Here is a 21,328-nt window from a genome sequence, read left to right as displayed (position 1 = left end):
AAATTAGTTGATCGTGCTCACAATGACTATCGTGAGAGAATATTTGTACAAACTTTAAAAAAAAATTAAAGTTAGCATCACTGCATCAGTGCACAATGGCTCAGTGTTTATCATTGATGCCTCCACAGCAAGAAGGTCCTGGGTTAAATCCCTGGTTCTAACCAGGGGTCTTTTTGTGTGGAGTTTGCATGTTTTCCTCGTTCTTGCATGGGTTTTCTCTGAGTACTGGAGTTTCCTCCCTCAGACAAAACAACATGCATGTTAAGTTACCTTCAGTTCAGACCCAGGCCTCACTTGCAAAAGAGATCTGGGATCTCAATGGAATTTGCCTGATTAAATAAAGGGTAATAAATAAACAAAAAAATTCAAGTAACAATATTATGAACCTCTGCAACTTGAACGAGGAAATTGAGAACCACCAAAAACATTTCACAAATGCCACAGTTGCATCCCAGAGAGATGCTGCAGACTGCTCTAAAATCCCCCAAGTCCTGTCTGTGGGTACTTTCATCATATCTGAGCTCAAATTTGGCGTTAAGAATATTTTTTTGTGGGAGTGGTATCTCCATGTAATCCAGAGGTCACAGGTTTGCATACATGTCAAGTTGTACGGATTGTAGATGCTATTATCTCTACCTCCCACCCCCCACCCMTCTATGTATCACATGAGATTAGCCTACTATGGATTTTTTGTGAAAATTACAGATTTCTGATGGTCAAGATATGGGAAAACATCAGACAGGGTTGACATGTTTGGGTCTGAATTCCCATACTGGCACAAAAAAAATTTGTTTGGGGAAGGTGGAGCACCCACACCTGCCTCCACCCTCATATCCATCACTGTGTGCCCTCGAGCAAGGCCCTTAACACCTAGCTGCTCCCCAGCCCTCTACTCCATACATACATGTGATGGGAAAAATGGAGAGAATATATATATATTTATAGAGTATATAAATCAAAAGCTTGCCACAGCTACTTAAACGCTGTAGACATTAAAAAATATATAATAAAATGTGACAACCTTACACTTCTTCCAAATGCAGTTCAGGAATTTGTACAAAAACTTCTTTGTAAGTTGTACTAACCAATTTCTTTTTTTTTCTTTTTTGTCACTAACCAATTTCTGCAGTAGTAGGAAGATTTTTATTTGATTCTTCTGTCTGCCTGTCTTGTTTTGAGCACTGTCAGGGAGTGAGAGACTATTGTGTGTTTAACAGTCACTCTATGAGTCACTGGCAGCAGCTTTAACATTTATTTTTGTCTTGGTTCTTTTAACACTTTGTACAGTTTAAACATGAAAATGTACATTTAGTGAGTTTAAATGTATTTATTTATAGTTAATATTTGTTGGAATTTCAGGTAATCGTTGCATTGTTACCCATAAATAAACACTTAACCTTTATTAGTCTTCTGAGACATTTTTCAGTCATCCATCCAGCATCCTAATTTCTTTTCCTGTTTGTTTGATGCGATGACATTTGCTCGGGTAAGAATGTTAACTGTTCGTTAAGACGTTTTTTTGTTTTCTGCTGCCAGCCACCCACGATTTGATGGCAGCAGTGATGAAGCCCATTTCAGCTTTTCAACTATTACAGTTGTTGCCAAGGAGATAAGGACATCATTGTGCTTGAATTCTCCAAGGACAGGCGGAAAGAAAATGCAGGGTTTTGTCGACAGGCTCGTGGTGGTTTTAATGTCCACACACAGTCAGAAGCATACCCAGGTCCAACAGAGCATGCAGTCCATTTCTCAAGGGCATGTTCTGTAAGCGCTGCCTAATTGAGCTGGAGCWGGATTGTTTGTTATTATGTCAATGGCACCAAAGCTATCTGGGCTCATCACATGTGGATGATGGATACAGTTAAAAGGAAATCTGCTCATTTCTTTTTCTGTGGTGTGGTGAACCCTCCCAGCCCTGAGCTTTCAGATTTCACGATATCAGTCTTTCTGCTCCTCGCAACAACTTGACACCAGTTTGACTGCAGCAGAAGAGGCTTCAAACAGCAACTGCCTGTGAGCGTGTTAGTAAAATGTTTCACAAACCAGTCCATGGATTTTATCGAAACTACAATTAAGTAACAAATGAATATCTGCAACAGATTAACTTCTGGAGTCAGTCCAATTACCACAGCCAGCTAAAATTATCAAACAGAAATGACTGAAACTTAACTTTTGTAGACATTTGGCTTTTTTCCTGTGTTAGTACCTGAGGATCTTCCCTTTGCCCCACTTACTGAGTGAAATATTTGCTTAATATTTTGGCACAACTATTTGTATTTTTGTGTTAACATAACATCTGATGAACTACTGAGCAGGTTGGTATGAATCTCTTGAAAAGTAATCATTGGACGTCTGTCCATCCATCCATCCATCCATCCATCCATCCATCCATCCATCCATCCATCCATCCATCCATCCATCCATCCATCCATCCATCCATCNGGTATAGTATTATTATTATTAGGGAAACTGCAATATCTATTAAATGTGATTATGTTGCTTAAATTGATGATTTTATGTAGATACATGCCTGAACATTTATTCCAGTCTCACAATAGCAATGAAGAAATTTATTGGGGTGTGTTTATATACTGATCTTAATTACACTACACATGGTATAGTATTATTATTATTAGGGAAACTGTAATATATGTTAAATGTGATTATGCTGCTTAAATTGATGATTTTATGTAGATACATGTCTGAACACTGATTCAACRCATAACTGAACTGTTAATCTTCATTAGGTTAGAATATAGGCGGAGTCATGTCCCGGKTGCCCATGTTAAATGGCACTGATGTCCTGTAAACGGGGCTGAACGCAGACTGAATAAACTGTCTTCAGCCAGAGCGCTCTTTGTATGATTGGTTGTATGCAACTCTTTGACATTCAGTTTCCATGTATTGGTACATTCTCAGTGTGTGTCAAGCTGGTAAACGAACACTCTTAACAATATTTTCTTTCACATTCGTCCGTCCATCCGTCCGTCCGTCCGTCCATCCATCCATCCATCTATCTATCCAACATCTTCACCTGCTTCTTCATTTACAGATGGCGGGGGAGGTGGTGCCTACCTCCTGCGGTCAGTATCTGAGGGACGGGCTACACTGGACAGGTTGAAGTCCATAGATCTACATCTACAACCGATTCATTTTTAGATTCACCCAAATTCAAGATGGCAGCCACAGTTAAGCAATGTTAGTGAACACAAAAATGGCTCTAAGTTGGGTAACTTATAGCCTGGCCCTTGCCTTCCTACGCAGCTCCGCTCAATTCTAGTTTCCCTTCACTGCTCCGTCTGGGACTTCTCCCGTTGAGATGGATTTCGCTGGCAGATTTTTAGCATGGCCGATCGGAGAACAGAACGCCAATTTTCTGCGCAGTGTCTGCTTGTAGTTTATTTTACCTGGGCCAATCAGCAAACAGAAGGACGAGTTTTGAATGACATTGATGTTCTGCGCAGTGTCTGCTAGTTATTTTAGCATACGGCAGTGGAGGAAGTGAATGAAGCCAGTCTGTGTTGATAAGGCTTCCAAATTAAATTAAATTTGTCTGACAAAGCAGCAGCTCTCATTTACAGTCGTCTCGTTCGGCTCGGTACTTCTCTCCTCTCAGTAGGGTTGTTTACAGCACACGAGATTTCCGGTTAGCTTCTTAGCTTAGCCTCCGTCACAGCGACATACGTCGAAGCCAACTGATCCAATCATTTTAAACTTCAGCAGAGGCCACGCCTCCTTCACGAATCACTTCACTATGCATCAAGTCCAGACCCTTGTACAAAGTAAAGTGAAGGACAAGGGTCTGGTTTTAACCAGGCTACGTAACTCATAGATAATCAACTAAAATGCAATAGAAATCTGGTATAATTCTCAGTTACACCCTATAGTCTAAATGCTAATAGATCTCATAATTCGATGAGTTTGTGCAGGATGTCATTTACAGGGTTTAGGCAGGTGTGCTGCCGGGGGAAATGAATATGATGTCTGTATTTATCAACGTGTTGGAACTTTGTTCAGTTTGTAATCTTCCTATGTGTTTTGACTTATATAAAATTCTGAATTATTATTTTTTTGTGTCTTTGCCTCCGTCAGAGGTACCTCCTCTGTAACCCCGCCCACCAGAGCAGTGCTGTAGATGAGTATTACTTCATGAATGAAAGTGCAGCTCAAGTAAGGTATTTAAAACATGCACGTTTCAGCCTTTATTACAAGTCAAACTCAAAGAAACATTGCATTTTTGCTTTAAATAATCATGTCGTTTTGTGTTTCTAAAGGGATATAAAAACATTTAAACCCCTTTCTGGCAAGATTTCAGTGAGTGTCTTCACTGGGGATTCCTTTGATGAGGAAATGCCAGAGCACCTAAACCAGGTGAGTGTCTTTATTTCATACTTCAGYAGTAAGTCCCATCACCGTTTCAACAATGCTCCAGTAACGTTATAAATCATTTTCTCCCTGCACCAGATGGTGACTGAACATCAAAAGAGGTTCCTGAAGGAATCCTACCCATCAGCCAATCATGTTCACATAAAAAGAGCAGACCAGCAAATGATCTACAACAAGCCATCTGCCATCAGCCAGCACCTGTGGAAGCTGGTGAGCCAGCGACAAGCCAGACCGCAGAGCGAGTGACCCGTGGCCAGAAAGGAGGGACGCCCCGGACACGGGGTCGAGTGATAATCAAATAGGTTTTAAATATTCAATAAAATGTTCCGCCTATCTTTTTTTACCTTTCTGCACGGCAGTTTGTGGAGATTGTCTAGGTGTCTGCTGAGGTTCATCAGAAAGTCAATTTCAGAACATGTTTTTGCTCAGCTCTGTCTCATTGGAAGCTTTTTAATTGAAGATAACTGGGGGGTAGTCAATGTGATGAAATATTTTCTGTCTTAGATTCATCTTATCTTTCAAGTTGTTATTTCAGGCTCTTTGCCAGATTGGCCAGTGCCAAAATTTAATACATTATTCCTTATCAAGGTAAAAGGCCACACAGACACACACATCACTGCTCAACTCAATACTTTTATCTCATTCAGTTCTGTCTTAATATTTTGCCACATTAGAGCTAAACATTAAGGTACTTTGGATTATTTTTGCTCCATTTCATTACTTTTCTTTGTATCTAGCTTGTAATTGAGTTTCAACCAGATGTGGAATTCCGTTTTGGTCTTTTGCAAATTGAAAGTAAATTAATTTTTTTTCAAAAAACAAATGTTTTAGTGGTTATTGTCGGATCTAGAGTCCAGGAACCTTCACAGTCAACATTGTCATTGTTGTTCAGAATGACAAAACATAATAAAAAAATAAAAAACGTAATGAAAGTCATTACTGTGTTGTAAAACATGCATAACTTAATTTTTTTTGTTACTATATAAAATTGAAGATTTACTATAAATAGTTGGCATCTGTTATAGGATGAAGAAAAAGACCAAACTGTTATGCAGAGGGGGAAAACATTTTTTTTAACTCCCTTTGATAAAATATAAACTGTGAACTGTGCAGCCTCTGTCAGTTCTTACTGTTTATGTAAAATAATTATAAGTATCAAATAAATATAAAAACATTTACTTCCTAATGAATCATTAGTGAGCATAAAATATTCAATGTTTATTTGTGTCTCGTTCCCTTTAATAACGACAGATACTTTTATTTTTAATCCAAAACAAGTCTTTGTATTTTCATGACTTATGTGTACTCAGATCAACTTCCAAACAAGTTAGAGGTGAACATCAGAGCGTGCATAGTCGCTATTTGAGCCGAAGTGGACAGAAAAGACAGCAGAGAGGGACACCACTGTCAAAAGCAAAACTGGAACTATTTGGTAACAACTCACATGAGCTCTATGTTCTCAGACCCAAAAATGACGCATAAAAAAACTACCTAAGGGTACTAGGTGATTTGAATCTATGCAGGGTAAAATGAAATCTCAAGACTATGAAGGCTATCAAAGACTATCAAGGCCTTCTWAAGTAAAATGTGCTGCCCAGTGACAGAAAGCTTGGTCTAAGCTGCAGGTCATGGGTCTGCCAACAGGATAATGACCCAAAACACAGTTAAAAACATCTCAGCATGGCTCAGAACCAAACACTGGACTATCATGTAGAGGTCTGAGCCTTGATCGAAATCCTCTTGTGGAAGGAGCTGAAACCTGATGTGTGGAGACGGAACCCTTTCAACCTGAGACAGCTGGAGCAGTTTGCTCACAAGAAGTGAGCCAGAATACCTGTGGGCAGGTGCAGAAGTCTCAGAGTTACAGATATCGCTTAATTTCAGTGATTGCCTCAAACGAAGAAAATTGTGCTTACTTTCTGTCTGCTTCTTTATAAATTGACCCACTTTACCACAGACTGAATTTGCATAATAGGCTGTTCAAACAATTCGATTGGTTGTTTTCTTTTGATTGACACTTTTTTTGACCAACTGGATCTATAGACTATCTATAGACTCTCCAGAGCCCAAAATGTGTGGCAAGCCCCTCATGTCCCACCCGTACATGGTAAACATGAATGATTGACTAGAATCGACCAATCAGCGCTAAGCTTTATTCTGACACCAAAGCTGTGTAGCCAATCAAGTTACCTTTCATTCGATATGCAGCTTTGGAAATGATAAAAAAGGGAATAATTGTTACAGCACTTACATAAATTCTCTCTCTGCTTTTGTCACAGTGTTTTTGTCTCTCACTCTGGGTTAGGGTTAGGCCCGTAGGTTGACAGGTTAAGAGTACCATCCTCTGGTCAAGGCAGTCTTAAACTATTTCTGCTGAACCAAAATTCCAAAGCAATTTCTGATTTTATTGAAGTTATTTTAGTGACGTTTGTAGATTTTTCTCTCTTTAACTAAAGGGTACAAACAGATCTGTCTTCATACTGATATGTTTGTATGCACGATTTTGTAAAAAGAAAAAACAAAAGCAGAGACCAGTGGTTCATCCTGAGGATTTAAGTTTAATTATGACACCACATTAAAATAAAAATTTCCAACAGATCTGGAATTTAATTCCATCCATATACATGCATAGCAACAACGTTTAAGAAACATTTTCTCCCATAATCAGGACATTGGAATGATCATTTTACATCAGTACCCCTACTGACCTCCCACCCAGCTTGTTCATCAGCAATAAATTTAATTCTTGTACAGCTTTCCTTTTTTTTCTCCCTGCGGGGTTACAAATAATTATATGCACAGTCCCCATTTAATAATACTGCTTTCAGTAATGTTCCCTTTTACAAAGTATTGCATTGAGAGCAAATTTCAAAAAGGGAGAACAAAGTGTATCATCAAACAGAAATACGAGTACTATACAAGAATGTCGTCTTCCTCATGAAAACATCCACATCTGAGTTGAACAAAAGAGACGGGGACAAACAGCCACATATGTATGCAAAGCCATGTATATATATGCCAAAATGTGAGATGCAGGCTTGTGCCTGGAAATCACTGTTAAATAGTGATTTGTAAGGCGAACAAGTCATTAGTAGGAATCTGCAGGAGACATTTTGAGCATACAGAAACTGGTACAGCAAATAAGAATACACAAGTGCCTCAGTAGCTATTTTTGTGTCTAAAATGCATCTCGTTTTTGTATTGTTTATTGTTTCGTTGAGCCTACAATACAGTGTAAACAATATGTGTGCTACACAAGAATGACTATACAATAACATTACAAACAACTCTGATATAAATTTCCTTTTGAATTTAAATTAAGATCACTACTYCTAATAATACTGATTGTAAAATAAATTAATGTGAACGTGGCACCAATATTATTCTTGATTCGTTTTTCTTTTTTTTCTTTTTGAAACCAATGGTTTTGCATTTTAAGTCTTAAAACGATGAAAGAAGAAGCTTCTCTTGATTGTCCACAAGCAGCGTTCAGCACTGCATGATGCACTATTCCAGACACAACAGTGTACCAAAACAAAGGAGAAAAAGGAGTCAAAGTCTGAAGGAAACGTCTGGTAAAGGAGAAGAAGAGCAAGTCCGTTTTTTTTCCTTCTTCTTCTCGACTTATTTCACATGCTCTGCAGCATGTGATGAACAGTAAAACTTCTTATGGGTAATAAAGTTTGATAGATTGTTGAACTGGATGTCACAGAGGCGGCAGTATTTGCCGCTTCCGTTGCCGTTCACACCTTTGTTGGCAGCGGGCGCCGCCTCCTCATTGGGCGACTTTGACGGGGGTGACATGTTCTCGTTGGAGTCGGCCTGGTTTTCGGTGGCCCACGTGGGTGAAGGGTTGGAGGGCTGGCTCTCTGTCTGGGGTTGGTTCTCCTGCTGTGGTGGGGCTGTGCCCGAACGCTCCTCTGGCTTGTGCCCTCCGTTAACAATGACCATGCCTCGGTTTTTGGGCAGAAGGGGAAGGGGTTCCTTTCCGGGATGGGGGCAGCCGTTTGCAGCTGGCTGCGGAGTCTGCTCTCTAGCTGCTCCTGTCTCTCCTCCTCCGTTAACACTCTGTTCCTGTTGTTCAGCCTCTCCCTGCATTACAGGACCCCCGGTCACATAATCGGTTGGCTTTATCCCAAAATACGGTGATATTTGCTCAGGACCTTTCACCTTTTTTATTGCTCCAGGATAAAGGCAGTGAGGCAGAAACATATTTTTGTTCTCGTCTTTTGATGGGATGAGCTGGGGCTCAGGAAAAGGCTTAAGTCCTGGCACAGGCCCCAGGTGARGGGGGAACATGCCTCCATTCTGCACCATCACCTTCCCATTCCCATTCTTCTCACATTTGCCAGGGCTCTTATCGTAGCCATCATCAGGACTGTTATTGGCTTCGCTCTTCACATCTGGGAACACGTTGGACTCCAGGTTGCCGCTCTCGCTGTGTTGCTGCTGTTGTTGCGGTTGCTGTTGTTGTTGTTGAGCAGCAGCAGCAGCCGCCGCGGCTGCTGTTGCAGGACAAAAGTTCTGTTTGTGTGCCAGGTAGTTCTCCACTTTGTTAAAACTTATCTTGCACACTGCACATTCGTGATAGTCTAAAAGTCTTTTGGGAGAACTACACGTCTTGTCAGAGACCGGTGAGCATTTTTTGCTGAGATCGATTGGTGCGTCCAGCTCCTGTTGCTCCACTGTGTTGCATTTAGGAGTCAGGATAGGTTTAGTGACAGTCAGAGAGGCCTCCAGGTGTTTGGGTACCATCCCAGGGAAGATATCACAGCGCGGGTGGAAGCGGTCAGCGAGGTTCTCCACAGCGTCTTGAGACGTACAAGGGTTTAAAGGAGGAACTCCAAGAAAACCAGGCTGAGCCAGGGGGGGCCTTTGGTGGTCCTGATCAGGGAGACACATTTCATACATCTTCCTGCGCTTGCGGGTTCTCATGGTCCTCTGCATGGAGGGAACCTTGTTGGTGGACATACGTTTCATGGGTGGATCGTGGCGAGTGGCACAATAGTACTGCTTGTGGACCATATAAGTCTCGTGGCGGCTGAAGGTGATGTTGCAGGCTTCACAGGTCGTCTTGGTGGGATCATTATCACTTTCCGCTAAACCTGTACTTGGGCTTTTCCCCTCCATCTGCTTCCCATTGAGCCTGTCCTCAGCTCCAGTCGGGGTGGAGACCTTCTTCACCTGTCCTGCTAGATCCTTATCAGGCCCTTTAGCCCCAGCGCTGATCATGTCCAGCACATTGGAGTTCAGGCAAGCAGACTGCATGAGGTGGCCGTCAGCCTCTGTTGGGTGGCAGCCGGCCAACAAGTTGACAGAACTGTGCCCGCTGTTAGGGCTCACGGCTTCAGGAACCTTATCTGAGAGTGCAGAGAAGTCAGGAGACTTTGCCATGTGCTGCCAGCGGCTGTTACAGTAGTGCTTTTTATGGACTAGATAGTTGTCCAGGTTGCTGAAGGTGATATTGCATTCAAAACAGGTGGCCCCTTTGGGCATCAGAGGGCTGTAGATGACAGGAGGGTAGCTGTTCCCTCCGTGGCGGAGCCTCCGATGAACTAGCTCTGACATTTTTGCCAGAATCTCTGAAGCCTGCGGGACGACAGAAATGTCTTGGGAGAAGGCAAACTGAGACAAGAAGGGGCCCATGGGAAATGTAGGCATGTTATGCTGCACTGGGGAGGAGGCCAGTCGGGGGCTGGAGGGCTCAGATTTGATTCTAGTGTAGGAAAAACTGGCTTTGCTGCCTGGGTGGGCCTCTCCTTTCTGAGCAGTCAGCATGGGCTTCTTTTCAGCCTTTTCAGCCTCTCCGTCTGTGCTGGTCTCCTTGCTGAGGGCTCCTTTAGGACTCCCCAGCAGAGCATCCTTCCTGTTGGCCAGCTCAGTGCGGGCCTGCTGCTGCTGCTGCTGCTGCTGCTGCTGGAGGCTCTCCTCAGGCCCCCTGGGGGAATGCTCAGTGCCGTCGCCTTCCCTGTGAAGTTTGTTGCCGTGCCCATGTAAGTCCTGATGCTGTAAGAGTTCCCTGTGGCTCTGGAAGCTGATATGGCAGTGATTGCATCTAAAGGCCGCCTGTGACAGGTGAGACATGATGTGATGTTGGAATGTAATAAGAGAATCTGCCGTGTAGTTACAGATTGTGCATTTCAAGCTGGTGCCAGGAGGGAGGCTCTCTTCCATTTTGACACCTGTGAGGGAGATAAAAAGAAAAAAATGCTCAGAATCTCGTCTCCCTCTTCTCCTTTGGAGTTAACTGTAGAAACCATCAAACACTCAAGCATTATGCCAAGCTTATTCCCATCCACTTGATTTTTTTTTTTTTTGCTCAAGGATAAACTGTCAACTTTGCGAGCTGACAGCAGGATATGTATATTTCTCCAAAGACACAACAGTCATTTTTAAAATATGCTTCTTTGTTATGTTTTTCTAAAGCATTTTCATTTAAAATTTAAAACACCTGCTTCCATAACGTATGGCATATAAAAAATGCAAAAAAAAAATCACATTTCTTCTGACCTTTTTTTTCATGATTTGGTCACTCACCACTGTGTGAGGTGCCTAAATGCATTTCCAGGGCCCTGGCTCCAGAGAAGCTCTTGTTGCACTGAGGGAAGGGGCAAATACTGGGAGTTTGGTGGGGTCCATTATCACTGTCCTCCACCACCGTCTCAGGTTCCCTCTGCCGCCCGCTGCAGTAGTACATGAGATGGGCCTGCAGGTTCCTCTCGCTCCGGAACCAGATTCCACATGCCTTGCAGGGGAAGATGTCCTCTGAGGAGAGACAAAAAGGGACAAAGGGGACATTATATCAGGATCCAAACGGTACTTTCATTTGTAAGTATACAGATATAAAGCTTGCACACACACAAACAATCTCCTCCAGTTGTGACTCTCAAAGCCTGCATTAAAAGGCTTTTCCACCAAATCCTCAGCTGCAGCCTATCTCTGCACCGCTACCACTGGGTTGGTACCCTTTCTCAAGGGCAAACAAGAACACTGGACCATCTGCTTACAGAAGCCTCCCTGTCGAGCTGAACCCAGATAGCCCTTGCAAAGTAAACAAACACACTATTTGCATGAGGCGTATATTTTGCAATTAACACTTTAGTTTGAGCCTCAGTGTGTTTATATGAACCCAAAACTTGAAGGTTGATGGCTCTTATCTCCAGTGCAGAGACTCATCTGGGTTAATCTGAGCCTGCTGGAAGCAGCACTCCTTGTTAAGCAGGTGACTGAGTGCAGGCTGTGGACCCGTGCTTGTGCGTGAGACAGGATGGAAGACTCGCATGTCTAAACAGAAAGCATTCCAGTTCTGCAAACACTCACTGTTGACGATGGCGGTGGGGAGGATGGACGCCATGGCGGCCTGCTGTGGCAGCAGCTGGATGCTGTCCAACAGCCGGGCCGGGTACATGCCCTCGCTCAGAGACATGTGGTTCACCGCCTGCAGACGGGAGTCGAAGTCCACCGCAAACGCCACCAGCTCCTCGCCCTCCATCATGTTCTTGGTGGTGGTGCACCACAGCTGGCCACCTGGAGAAAACAAAGATGGTCGTTTAAACATTTGCTGGTTGTCCCGAGTGAGGGCGTGAATGGTTGTTTGTCTGGTTTGTCTCTATGTGACCCTGTGATGGACTGGTGACCTGTGCAGGACGCTGCTCTCACAGTGACTGCTGGAGACAGCTGCTCCATGAGCCAGAAAAGGAAAGCAGATAAGATGGATGGATGATGAACGAACGGATGGATGAATGGGCGAATGGAGGATTGCACTCTGGCAAAATATGCAGGGCTTTATATGTATTCCTTCAGGGAATGCTGAGTCCTAAATTTTAAGTTTTTTTTCATATTTACTTTAAACAAACTTGTGCATTTTCAGTTCATTGTTTTCTAAAGTACAACTTTGATATCAACCAAATTTTTGGCACATTTTAAACATTGACATAAGTTACTGGGAGATAAAATGATGCTGGCAATTAAAAAGAATAAAACTATTTAGCAAAATTGGACATAACCAAGTCAATAATTAGATTTTTCTCTTTGGTATATTGGGTAAATTATTTCAGCTGAATGGCTTATATGAACTGTAACCAAAATTAAACTTAATTGTGGTAAAAAATATCTGMTTTCTTGGTAAGACAGCAATTTGGAATTTGATTTTTCCAGGAAAACAAGGCAGAATTGTGTGATTTTGTGGGGTTGATTTTGCAATTTTAGTATGTGAAAAAAATACATTTTTTTCTTTTTGCTCTCACTCAAATGTCTGTTAAAGCACTAGCACTCATCCAGCGGCAAAGTTTTACCTCAGCCGCAGAAAACAGTTTCCTAAAGTCCTGTTGTCAGCTACAACACAGACAGGTCCTCTGCGTTATAAGATTGTTGTGTTTTGGGATTAAGCATTCCTCTGAAATCTTCTGAACATTTTCATTAAGTCAGAGAAAGAGGGAGTGGAGGCAGGCAGGAGGAGGGGGGGGGGGGTAAAAGAAGAGAGTGAAGGTTTTAGCTCCGATAAAATTTATCTCAGCACATGACAGGCTTTTCAGCTGCACTTCATTTTCCATTGAAGAGATTAAAGTTTTTAATATGACTATTTACAGAAATCTGGCTGCGGAGATAACAACAAACTATGATACGCTCGTGCTAAATGGCAGAATTAGGACATTGTTTCTGAGAAAGGCTGGACAATTAATTAAAGCACGCTGTTGGTTTTCAAAGATGTGCAAACATACCGACAGAGCGTCAGGCTGAGAGGGGACGTGTGATTTGAGGCCTGGCTGATGTGGAATAAAGAGAGTCCTGAGGAGAGGAGTGAATGAGGCACGGGGGTGGTGGTGGGGGGGGTGCACTGCTGGAGAGCCCCCACACATGTGGAACACTGATTACTCATGTTTACATAAAATGTCTGAATCACCAGGTTTAAAATCTGCCCTGTAGACATTGTGAAGGTGTGTGAGCAGAGGGTCTGAGTCGAAACAATCCTTGTTTCTTGTTATTAAGAATGAACAATCATTGAAACGCCATTGTTTTACACAACCACATACTGCAACTGTTAACTATACAAATATATTCAAATAATAAATTATCACTTACAATTTTTTTTCCAAGGAAAAACCAATTTTGAAGTCATGGAATGTAGTAAAAACATGCCACACATTATAACATTTGAAATGCATCCCACTTTACATTTTGAATTACAACATATCTAATAATTAAAAAAAAAAGAAAATATCTGTACAGCCCCACACAGCTCAGACAGAAGAGAAAAGCCACATGTTTGACACGTCTTGATAATTAAAGGCACTTTCATTGAGTCTGAACAAGCTGCAAACATTAGCATTAGCCTCGATTAGCCTGCTGCTCAGGCTGCAATGCATTATGGTCTGTTTCCATCATCTGCACGCTATTTTTACTGAAACGTGTGGCAGATGTCTAGGGAACTATACAGGGTGTATCAGAAAAAAATGACACTCTCAGAAAAATCGCTTCACGCTCCAGTGAGCAGGGACAGTTGGAAATTCACAAAATTCATGTCCTTTGCGCAAGGAAATGTGAGGGTTAAAATACGATCTAAAAGTTTAGATGGTGTTTTACATGCATGTCATGTCCTAACGTCGAAACAAAAATTTCCCACTTTTGAATGAATCATAACCAAGGGTTAACAAACATGTGAAGTGGCCGTGGACAAGTCGGTCCAGTCAACTAGCATTACATGTAATGTACTGTACACATTACATGTACATGTACATGTACATGTACATGTATTCAGTGGGTATTACATGTAATTATTCCATAACCTGGTACAAGATCGTGTGGTCATTTTCTTTCATTAAAACATCATGATCACAAACATCACCTTATCTTATCTTATGCAGACAATTGCATAATTCCTGGACATAAAACCTGTCAGTACCTGTGCAGTTGTCTCTYTTCCTGCCTCAGCCTGTGTGGTGTAAAATGGCCCGACCACAGTTCACCGCTCAGCTGAGGTCTTTCCTGTTTCCTAAAGTGTTCGCACTGTCCTTGAGCAGTTCCAACATGAGTTTCCAAATGTTAGGGTTCTCGTGCTTCTCCAGCATGTTGCTCTTTGAAGAGGGTTCTGACTGCTTCAATGTTGGCTGGTGTGCKTTGGGTCCTTTGTTGGCCGGACCTCCCTTTGTCGAGATTGTAGCTGGTCCCAGAAGCACGGTACTTGTRAACGTTGCGGAAGACAGTGAGACGGCTCAGAACAATTGTTGCAATTGTCTGCATACGATAAGGTGATGTTTGTGAAACAGAATGATCCCCTCTACCAAAGGTTATGCACACATTTTCAAAATTATTATCTATGTTAAATTTATGGCAATTTTTCTGAGAGTATCATTTTTTCTGATATACACTGTATAGTCGATGAAAAATGTAAAAAATCAAACAGCACTGCATAATGACTGAGTCACAATACAGAGCATTATACTGTAGGAAATGGGGGATCATACAGGCTTTCCGTGGTTTTTGCGTATACATTAAATTTCTGACATGACCACACCTGTTTTTGTACTTTTTGTTGCTGCTGTTGTAAATTTTTTTAAGTACCAAACATCTCTCTGCTTAATAAAGTCATCTATCTGTCTAACTATATTAAGACTATGATGATGATGATGTCACACACTTACCTTTAGAGCTGTCTAAACTTTACCAAATTTTTGCTAACATACGCCTATTCACGCAAACTTTAAAATTCTCACAGAGTTTATATGTAGGATTTTTTTCCTTTTTTCACACAGTTTCTCTCACTGAGGGCAGAGTGCCCATCTAAACTCTCTTATAGAAACATACAGTAAAAACTGCCATCTGTGATTGCCTGATGCTTCTGCCGCATATGATTCAGGATTTTATTCCTGTACATTTTGTTAAGTGACTCCAGACTTAATCATCTTCATCTATCTTAATCTGACCGCAGTTTTATACACTGCTTATCATAACATTCTAGATTAGCTTCTGTTGGCATCACTAACACATCCTTTAACTGGTTTAAATCTTATTTTTGGTCACACTCAAAGTTGGACCAATCTAAGCCATTCCCAGTCACTACTGGTGTTCCACAAGGCTCATCCTTCGGCCACTTTTATTCATCTTATATCTATTTCTTTTATGACCTTGGATGTTCTGAAACGTGCTTATAAAAATATAGTTAATCACATTAGTGACTTTTTTTCTAAAGCTTAGTATTTTAGAAATTAGGACATTTGTTTCTGTCTGCCTGTCCTATCTCTATAATGTTGGAAAAATGAGAGGTTTAGGTGTGAGTTTACCACAGTGACCCAGTGTTTTAAAAACTGATGCATTTTGTTATCTTAGCAAAGATAAATTCCCATTTTAGTGTTGGGCTCTATGGAAGGAAGTTGATGGATGTTGGAATTTCAGTCTGTAGTTGTTGTAAAAACAGGTAATGTTTCTTCATTGGATCACACATTATAGATTCATTATGTATCAAACAGTCTTTTTTATTTTCCTCATGACACAAATTTAAAAAAAAATGAACATTTCCAGTTTTCAAACAGTTTCCTGATTAAAACCTTTCTAGTCTTTACTGTCTGCTGGTGACTCACTCAAAATTAGACCAGCACAAACATGTCAATGAAGTGAAATGGTATTAAAATACGCTATCTTTCGTAGTCCCATTTGTGTGTGTGTGTGTGTGTGTGTGTGTGTGTGTGTGCGCGTGCCCACATCAGCATGTCAGCACCACTTTAAAGAGCAGAACCTATCTGTCGGCCAATCTGCTGTGACGACACAACACTTCAGGCTGCTCTGCTTCATCGTTTTGATTCTGTCATACCACACGCAGCCTGGAGAGACCCTTTGAATTTTTATCGCCTAATTAAAATAACAAAACTCCTCTCCTCTGTCTGCTGAACTCACCGTCAAGGTAGATACAAACTGCCACCGACAATGGTGGGGACTATATCGTGGTCACAGATACAAAAGTTTTTTCCCCTCCTCTCTTACAGCAGTTCAGACGCGCTCGGCTTACAAAGAGAATTAAGGAGTGGGCATTTTTACACGCAGATACACATCCGTCCTGTTTGAATCAATCCATATCAAAGATTCTCTGTGCTCTCCTCAGCTGAAACAGAGTAGAATACGTCCAGTCTGATGAGAATGTTTAGCTGTATTTTAAGCCAAGAATGCCACAGATCCATCTGTTGGGACTGAGAAGGCTGGATGTGGGTTTATGTCCCAGTTTTACTGAGCAATGTAAAACACTGAGGCAGTACTGTGCTGGTTACAGGGACAAAATCAGTTGTATGATGCATATCAAGGCTTCTATGAGTTTTACATTCATTCCAGTTAGAAATGAGAAATGTTTAATGGAATCTTGCAGATTAAAGGAGACATTTGATGCTTTTAAAWCCTTATTTTTTTCACATTTAAATCCTTCAGTTGGGGTCTATAAGAAGTGGAACTGCACTGCTTTGGTCTGAATTCCTCCTTRCTGTAACTCCACAAGCCCCCTCTTTCACCTCTTTTCTGAGGTTTGTGTCATATTTACTTGCTTTGAGGCTGTCTCTTTAAATCCAGACGATTTGTCCCCTTTAAAGATATAGAGTCTGAACTCTATTGAAGTCATTCATTGAAGTAATGCACAATGTTTGYAATTTTTCATGCCATAAATATAGACTAATACATAGACTTGGTAGCCATCTTGGTCAAATCTGGAAAAAAGATGGCTATTTAGGTAAAATCGAGAGATTTCATATGRTCTGTTAGCACTCTAWATTTCTATTRGGKGTGTACGAAAAAAAGCTCACTGCCATAATGAAAAATTAGACAAAAGCTCACAATTTTATCAAATTTTAAAAGTACCAAAGGTATATTTGTAACACCTCAGAGTTGCCCCACCAGTCTGTGCCATTATATGCTTACATTTATAATGTGATATACCGTAAGTATGTGTGTGATACTTTGTAATATAAATCTTAAGTGCTTTTTCTGCGAYGCAATGTGTGGTTAAACTTTTATTAAGGGTGTGAGTATTTGTCTTGTGAGCTTATGTCAGGGACTCATAAATGGCACGAACTTGTACAGTGCTTTATCAAAGTCCCTATAGACTCCAAAGCACTTCACACTACAGTCACACACACATTCACACTCTGATGGTATTGAAGATGACTCTTGGCTACTCCAACACCAACTCTTAGATCAATTGATGTAAAACTGACTGAATCAGGGACAGTTTTCTGTTTGCTCCAGTCAGTTTTAATTGGCGTGATTGTAGCTCCAGTGGCTAAAGTTTTAAATCAAGATCACACTTTATCCATTCACTCTGACCATATTTGTTGTGGTGACGCAGCTGGCCATGTCCCGATACCAGTTTGTCTTTTCTTCTTCTACTTGTTAGATTGTTTTATGGCAGGTGGCCAACAACTTAATGGTGCAGTACCGCCACCAACTGGTAAGGAGTATGGATCAAATGCAGTTTTTTTTTCTCAAACCGAATATGAGTTCAAGTACTTACTGAGTTAGAMCTTAAACATTGTACTACTTTGAAAACTATTTTATTTAGAACAAGGTGGCTCTCCTGCCTTATAGRCCTACAGCCTCTCTGACTATATCTAATCAGATGTACAGCATGGATCATTTTACAGTTTTATTTCAATTTATATAATCTTTTTAATCATGGAACAGACAAACTKTTCACTWGAAAAGTAAACTGTAAGACACTGAATTGGGTATCGTTTCTGGTATTAGTTCCAGGTATCGGGTCACTTTATATGAGTATCTGTAAAAATACTGGTACCTAGGGTGACCAGATGTCCCGATTTGTACGGGACTGTCATGCATTTTTCACTCTTATCCCGCCGTCCCCCAAATTGAAATAATGTCCCGCGTTTGACTGAGTACAGTTTTAAAGTCCTAATAATTTAGCTGTAAATGTGTGTTGYGTGTTTGTGGACTWAAGTGTYCGACTGTTTTTCTCCTTTGAAGCAGATCTTCTATCAGTTTTCTTTAATAATGCAGGTTCTGAATCTTTCCACATTTGAGTGTTTATCAGACAACTTGTCAYAGCTTAGGCTGAGCAGAAGCTGCTTCTTTCATGAAAAGTTTCTTGCAAGAAAAGTTAATTATTTCAACTTTTTTCTGTTAAACTTAAAACAGTTACTTAAAAATATGAAGTTAAATGTTTAATTACCTTTTTTTTGATAAACTTGAATTATTTCATTGTTTTGCACTAAAAGAGATCAATGAATGTAATGTGAAACCTAAAATAAATTAAAATTTCTGATGACATCATAATACTGGCACATTGTCCCTCGTAAGCACCATTTTTGTCCCGCATTTGGTTTCTTGGGATCTGGTCACCCTACTGGTCCCGCTGTAGGGACACTACTACTCAAATACATACAGACACAACATAAGCAAACCCAAAGTGAATGTATATTATTTTTTTGCGCAGCACTGACAGCTGCCTGTGCAGAGGCGTCAGCTGAGCATCGGACAAAAACAAATACTCCATGAAGGAGTTCTTTACCAAGATCTGTCACGGCTGTTCGCCTCTGACAGCCTCTTCGTGATCCAAATCACAGAAAAACAGGTGAGCCACCAGTGACGACGGCACTGTGAATGAAGGCTGGGGGGGGTCAAGAGTTAGAGCGAAGGAGCGAAAGCGTTAAGTTGTGGAAGTGGGGGAAAGGCTGAGGAAAGTGCAGCCAGTGATTTGCACTTGTTTGCCTGCTGACTGTCTGCAGTGTGAGCTGCCTTTGTGCAGTGGCCAATGCAGTTGGAAAGAAGGCTATTGTCTGAATCCTCCTGCAGAGCACCTGATAAAAGAATAAAGAACTATGACATATTCTAAAAACAATGGAGGAATTAAGGGGAGACAATARGCCAGCTGCCTCATTAAAACAATCAAAAACGGCATCCTGTATGTAGTCCAGATAATTAAAAAGCGTCGCTTCCTGCCGTCTCTCAACACCAGCGGCTCACTGAGGCCCTGAGTCTGTGGCTCTGCTGGCGAAATGCCCTCTTCACTCGCTTCTCTTTGATTAATGGGTTATTTGAATGTGAAGTTGAAGATGAACATACGACGGAATTCATGAAACACATTCAGAACGCAGAGCCTTTTCTCCTCCATAAGTGCTCGTGAACTAATCAAACGTCTCAGGATGAATCGGCTGGGGAGGTGGTGTGCGTCGCCTCCCCTTTTGCCTAAAGCCCCGAGAGATTTCAAAGTGCAGGCATCACAGGGCATTTTTTAATTTCCTTACTTTAAATGACTTTATAAGAAAACGGATGCGTACACTATCTGTTTGTATGAGGAAGGCAGGGAGAACGGAGATACTTGAGCATTTTATTTTTTTTATTTTTTTTGCTCTTTGCAAAATGCTACCCACCACCACCATATCTTAATGAAGCTGCAAACAAATCTCTCATGCCTCGTGCAAAAAGCTGAGAGACAACAAAGCGGCAGAAATAACAGAAGGGCCCGGATAATTAAACTGGCCTGAAGACAGGTATTCAAATGTTGGTGTGTAAACAGCACAACTCTTTAATAGTTTAGCTGTAAAATGCATAGTTAAGCACATCAGCACTTGCCTCTCCCATCTGTCCAAACACATTACGGCTGCTGAGGCCATTACAGCTCTGGAGTACAGTCTCACTGCACCGCAGCCACATATTATGGGATGGGGCTCCTGGGAACATTAGCTATGACCCATCGGCATTACCTGACTGCATCGTGGGGTCATGTATTAGAAAGAAGAGGAACAACTTTGATTTAAAAATCAAAAGTTAACACTCAAATTTTCTTTCTGAAGCCTGACACTTTTTTTTAAAAATTAAACCTCTTATTTCTCATCGCCGCCTTTTGGCTCGGCACTAACTGCTGGTCTTAATTGTGAAGTGGGGCCAGCGGTGCCTGAAGCCACAGAGAGGGCTGTAATTAAAGACCTCTACTCCTCTTGTCTTCCAATCATCTCCAGCTCCTCCTGGTCAAATGGGAACAAGCTGCCCGAACCTTCGAATATCAAGTAGCTGCGTGCCGCTAGCAGCCACTCCTTTAGCAGAGCCTCATCAGGAGAGGAAATCACAAGACGACAGCGTCGCTGCTTTCACACGCAGCTTCTYTGGGTAGTTTTGAAATATAAAGACGCAAAARRAGGATGGAGAATATCTGCACCTGCACGGTGACGAACACGGAACAAACCCCACCCAGAAACATCAGGAGACGTTAGAATCATCCGAGTTAAACAAACTGTCTGAGAAACCTACAGATCAGGACTCAAGCTTTCTACTCCTGACGTCCCACTGAAGCAGATTTAGCTGTTTCCACAGATTGTCTCCCACCTCCTCTCGGCCACTAGGAGGCACTCTTCTCATGCTGAAGCTGCATCGCTCTGACCGGGGCTGTGATGATGCAGACATGGCAGCTCACACACCATCCTGCCTGTGCATCTGTGCTCAAATATCTGAGGCTCAGAAAAAAAAATCAGAATCTAAAGACAATTTCCTGACCTCATTTCAACTTCAGCTGTTTTTGTCCGAACACTGATATATTAATGAGAAAGTTTATTTTATTCTACATTTCTTGTTTGTAATTTATGTCTTTGACTTTTTGAAGGTTTCACCTAAATTTCATTTGTAAATCATTTTTTAAAATTATATATATAAGCAAACAAAAGCAGTCTTCTCTAAGAATCTATCGCAACAAATATTCTTTTGTCAACTTCTGCTCGGACGCCCGTTCTTCACCCCCTTCTCCCCAAATATTTCTCCTTTCACAATAAAGCATTCAGACTAAATGTAGAATCGAGTGTTTCTGCAGATACAATCAGTACAGAGAGCTCATGGCCTTGAGCGAACGGCACGTGGGTCAGAATTCACAAATTAAAAAAGTCCTCCCAGGAGGAGACACCCCCAAACACACACACACACACACACACACACACACACACACACACACACACACACACAC

The 21,328-nt window shown here is 41.5% G+C and overlaps 2 protein-coding genes across 3 annotated transcripts in view; one reads left to right on the top strand and one right to left on the bottom strand.

Moving 5' to 3' along the window:
• Window positions 1–5,322, top strand: part of si:dkey-122a22.2 (uncharacterized) — a 40,613-nt gene extending 35,291 nt beyond the window's left edge. The window contains exons 9-11 of the mRNA XM_014017106.1: window positions 4,093–4,175; window positions 4,275–4,371; window positions 4,465–5,322. Coding sequence (XP_013872560.1) covers window positions 4,093–4,175; window positions 4,275–4,371; window positions 4,465–4,632 — 348 coding nt within the window. The 3' untranslated portion in view covers window positions 4,633–5,322. The remainder of the gene's footprint in view (window positions 1–4,092; window positions 4,176–4,274; window positions 4,372–4,464) is intronic.
• A 1,602-nt stretch (window positions 5,323–6,924) lies between these two features.
• Window positions 6,925–21,328, bottom strand: part of zfpm2a (zinc finger protein, FOG family member 2a) — a gene marked incomplete in the record, with an annotated part of 138,524 nt that continues 124,120 nt past the window's right edge. For both annotated transcript variants that reach the window (XM_014017104.1, XM_014017105.1), the window contains 3 exon segments: window positions 6,925–10,568; window positions 10,924–11,151; window positions 11,707–11,913. In XM_014017104.1, the coding sequence (XP_013872558.1) occupies window positions 8,011–10,568; window positions 10,924–11,151; window positions 11,707–11,913 (2,993 nt within the window).

Source organism: Austrofundulus limnaeus, unplaced genomic scaffold (assembly GCF_001266775.1).
Source record: "Austrofundulus limnaeus strain Quisiro unplaced genomic scaffold, Austrofundulus_limnaeus-1.0 Scaffold161, whole genome shotgun sequence".
Lineage (NCBI taxonomy): Eukaryota > Metazoa > Chordata > Actinopteri > Cyprinodontiformes > Rivulidae > Austrofundulus > Austrofundulus limnaeus.
The sequence above is the reverse complement of the archived record's forward strand: the minus strand, read 5'-3'. Positions and strand labels throughout refer to the sequence as shown.